The sequence below is a fragment of the Plutella xylostella genome, chromosome 7 (assembly GCF_932276165.1).
Source record: "Plutella xylostella chromosome 7, ilPluXylo3.1, whole genome shotgun sequence".
Classification (NCBI taxonomy): domain Eukaryota; kingdom Metazoa; phylum Arthropoda; class Insecta; order Lepidoptera; family Plutellidae; genus Plutella; species Plutella xylostella.
This window is the reverse complement of record NC_063987.1, coordinates 238,131-241,212: the sequence shown is the minus strand read 5'-3', so window position 1 is coordinate 241,212 and position 3,082 is coordinate 238,131. Positions and strand designations below refer to the sequence as shown.

The window sequence follows — 3,082 nt, the reverse complement described above, 5'->3', positions numbered from 1 at the left end:
TGTCGAAATTCCGCTAAATATTCATAATTTGGTCAGAAGTTGATATTTAGATTCGAACTTGCAAAAGGCCGACCAAATGTGAATATATCCGGGAGTCGTACATGTACATGACCTTGCGATCGAATATCGTGAAGTGCATTGCATCAACACCTTTAATTTGCAAACAAATTGATGTGATACATTATAATTATGACTTCATTGCTCGAAGTGCTAATGTGATGTTCTTCCTACCTCCTACACGTAATCATACGCAAAAAATGCATTCTAGACTATAGAGGGACTGTGGGTATAGGTATCTAAATATAATGATTACCTATTTATTTCATATAAAAATATGTACGGTAGGTATTTAATTCATCCTATAGTGTGTGTGACCTACCCAATAGAAGGACGACACGCAACTCCGATTTATTGGGACAATGGACCCAAGAGATACCTACCAAACGGAACCTAGTCTTAATTGGGCCTAATATTGTCCCAATAGGTCGGCAAAGGGTTCATAGGTATGTAATCTTATTATGTAACACAATAAAATCCAAGACACCATAATTTATCATTGACTTGTAATTTTCCGAATTTAACTAACTACGTGACAAAAACAAAAGACTACGAATTTATAAAATATTGTATGAAACAAGCAGCGCCATCTATGAATTTATTTTGCTTCACTGGAGGAGAGCGACAAACGGCGAGCAGAAGAACTAGTGGTTCTAGTTTTCTCCGCTAGATGGGCTGGCGTTGGGCATGTATTCGAATATTACCGACTTTTTGTCGTACCCGCATTTGAACAAGTTCCATGCGAGATCTTCAGGGGTTTCACCAGTTTGTTCAAAACAGTTTTCCAAAACCTGAAAAGGAATGATTATCGTGTAGACAATAAATACTATGTTAGTAGTACTTATACAAAGTAAAGTGCACATCTGAAAGAATCTCTTCCCTACCTACCTACTCTCTTTCATTTTGTGTAATTTTGAAATTTTATACATAAACTCACGAGCACTGAAAAAGTTCCAGTGTTATATAGGTACATCAATGATCAGGAGCTTTTTCATTTCTCGTGATTGTAACTTTATCTTATCTTTTTCAGTCACGGCGTGTACCTACTTTTTTCTAAATATTCCCTACGTCCTACTACAAAAGTGGAATCACCCTCAAAACTATTCAACCAAACAACAAACCTTGGTGGCATTCTTATCATCGATCCTGGCCAGTTTCCCTAGCACCGCCGCTTTCTGCAACTTGCCGTCCTTCCCTATCGCCTTGCAGCGCAGCAGGATGCAGTAGACGTGCCTGCGGAGCGCCGGCGTGTCCACCAGGGCTCCAGAGAGCAGCGAGTCTACTTCAGTAGCGGTGGCGCCAGAGGAGGCGAGGCACTGGTCCGAGTGAGCGCGGAACATGGCGCGCTCGTCTTTGCCGCGGAGCTGTGGGGGTTGGGGGGTTAGAGGTTGTTTGGTTGGGGTGGTATCTAATGGTAATTAGTTGGATATGGAATTAAGTTAGAAAGGTAGCTGAGAAGACTGGTACTCTTCGATATCCAGGGGTAAAACAATTCAATGAAGATATATAGCTATCAAAAATAGAAGAGTGATTGGTAGGTAAATAGATAGGTACGTATACGTGTATGTTCTTACCACACAGTTCTTGCATCGTGGTGTGGCCTGAAAATAATACCAATAATGAAAAATGTATTCCCTCAAATGAAGGGGCAGTGAGCATGTCACTTTAAAATAAGTAAGTATGCAAGCTGAAGTTCCAGAGGGGCTGATATGACTGTCAAAGGGCTTATACCCAAGGGATCTAAAAACAAGTATTCCTCCAAGAACAGACAAACGTAACTTGGGAACCCTCCAGTCCTGCTGAACCAACGAACTTAGATCGGTAAACCAGTACCGAACAAGGAAATAAGTTTTCTGGTGTTCCTTGTCATTGGCTGGTGATAATAAATTATGTTCCTAGCAGGTTACCTGCGCGGCCACTGCGAACAAGATCGCGAGCACGGGGAGGATCACTGCACGCTGCATGCTGACTGAGACCGGCCACAGTGTTGAAGGAGCCTTTATACTGACACGACCGTGTTATGAGAGTTGTGAATGACCGGTGGTTTACAAACTTGTTAGAGATACAATAACTATCTACTTCGGTAACTACAATATTGACAAAATCAATCATATCGGACGATTATACAAATATTAATGGGTAGGTACGGTGGCCTGCGCCTAAAAGTATACAGGCGGAGTTTTTAAAATAGCGATCCCTGATGATGAAGTGACCAGCTACATCTGTTATAAATCCGGGGACGTGTTGTGTGTGATGTGTGTAGCAGTGGTGTTTATGTGGATGTGCTTGAGCAGCATGTGAGCTTGAGATCGCTATTTTAAAAACTCCGCCTGTATACTTTTAGGCGCAGGCCACCGTACCTACTTTACATATTTGTGACTATAAGTACTTCATAAAATTTAACCTGTACAGGGTGGTGAAGGCTAGGGTGGCTGGTTACGAGGAGCGCCGCAAAAAAGAATTAAATGCAAAGCGTGATGCACTGCGAGACCGGCCACCTGCGGCCATCATCTACAATTATGAACGCGGTGTTCTTACTTGTCCACACTGTGCGAGGAAGTTCACCGCCAAAATTGGGGTACACTACATAATTCCGAATTACTTTTTTACGAATATGAAAATAACGATTTTTTGAATTTCGAATTTCATAGTTCCGAATAATTCACAATCCCGAATTTTAAGTTTCCGAATAACGAAAATCACGAATAGTTTATAAACGAAATTTCAAACAACACATTTATTAAAATGACGAAAGTCAATTTTCCGAATATTATTATTTCGATGTTTCAAAAGTACGATTTTTATTATACCGAATTATTTAAATTACGAATCCCGAAGTTTTAATATTCCGAAAATACAAATTCCCGAATGTTTCTTAGTTAACAAGAAATGGTTATCTATTATGAATAATGCAGCATAATGCGTATAAAAACAATATTTTTTAAGCTATATTATGTGAAACGCTCCACTCCGCTTCGCTGCGCTCCGCTTTGTTTTTCGATATCAATGTGCACCTAACACGCTC

At 40.4% G+C, this 3,082-nt stretch overlaps 1 protein-coding gene across 1 annotated transcript; it reads right to left on the bottom strand.

The window, feature by feature from the left end:
- Positions 1-546: 546 nt before the first annotated feature.
- Positions 547-2,098, bottom strand: LOC105391456. The gene is made up of 4 exons (XM_011562928.3): positions 1,965-2,098; positions 1,632-1,658; positions 1,179-1,421; positions 547-848 (listed from the first exon to the last, which is right to left on the bottom strand). The coding sequence occupies exons 1-4, from the start codon at positions 2,019-2,021 to the stop codon at positions 711-713; spliced, it is 465 nt and encodes a 154-aa protein (XP_011561230.2). The 5' UTR covers positions 2,022-2,098; the 3' UTR covers positions 547-710.
- Positions 2,099-3,082: the final 984 nt, after the last annotated feature.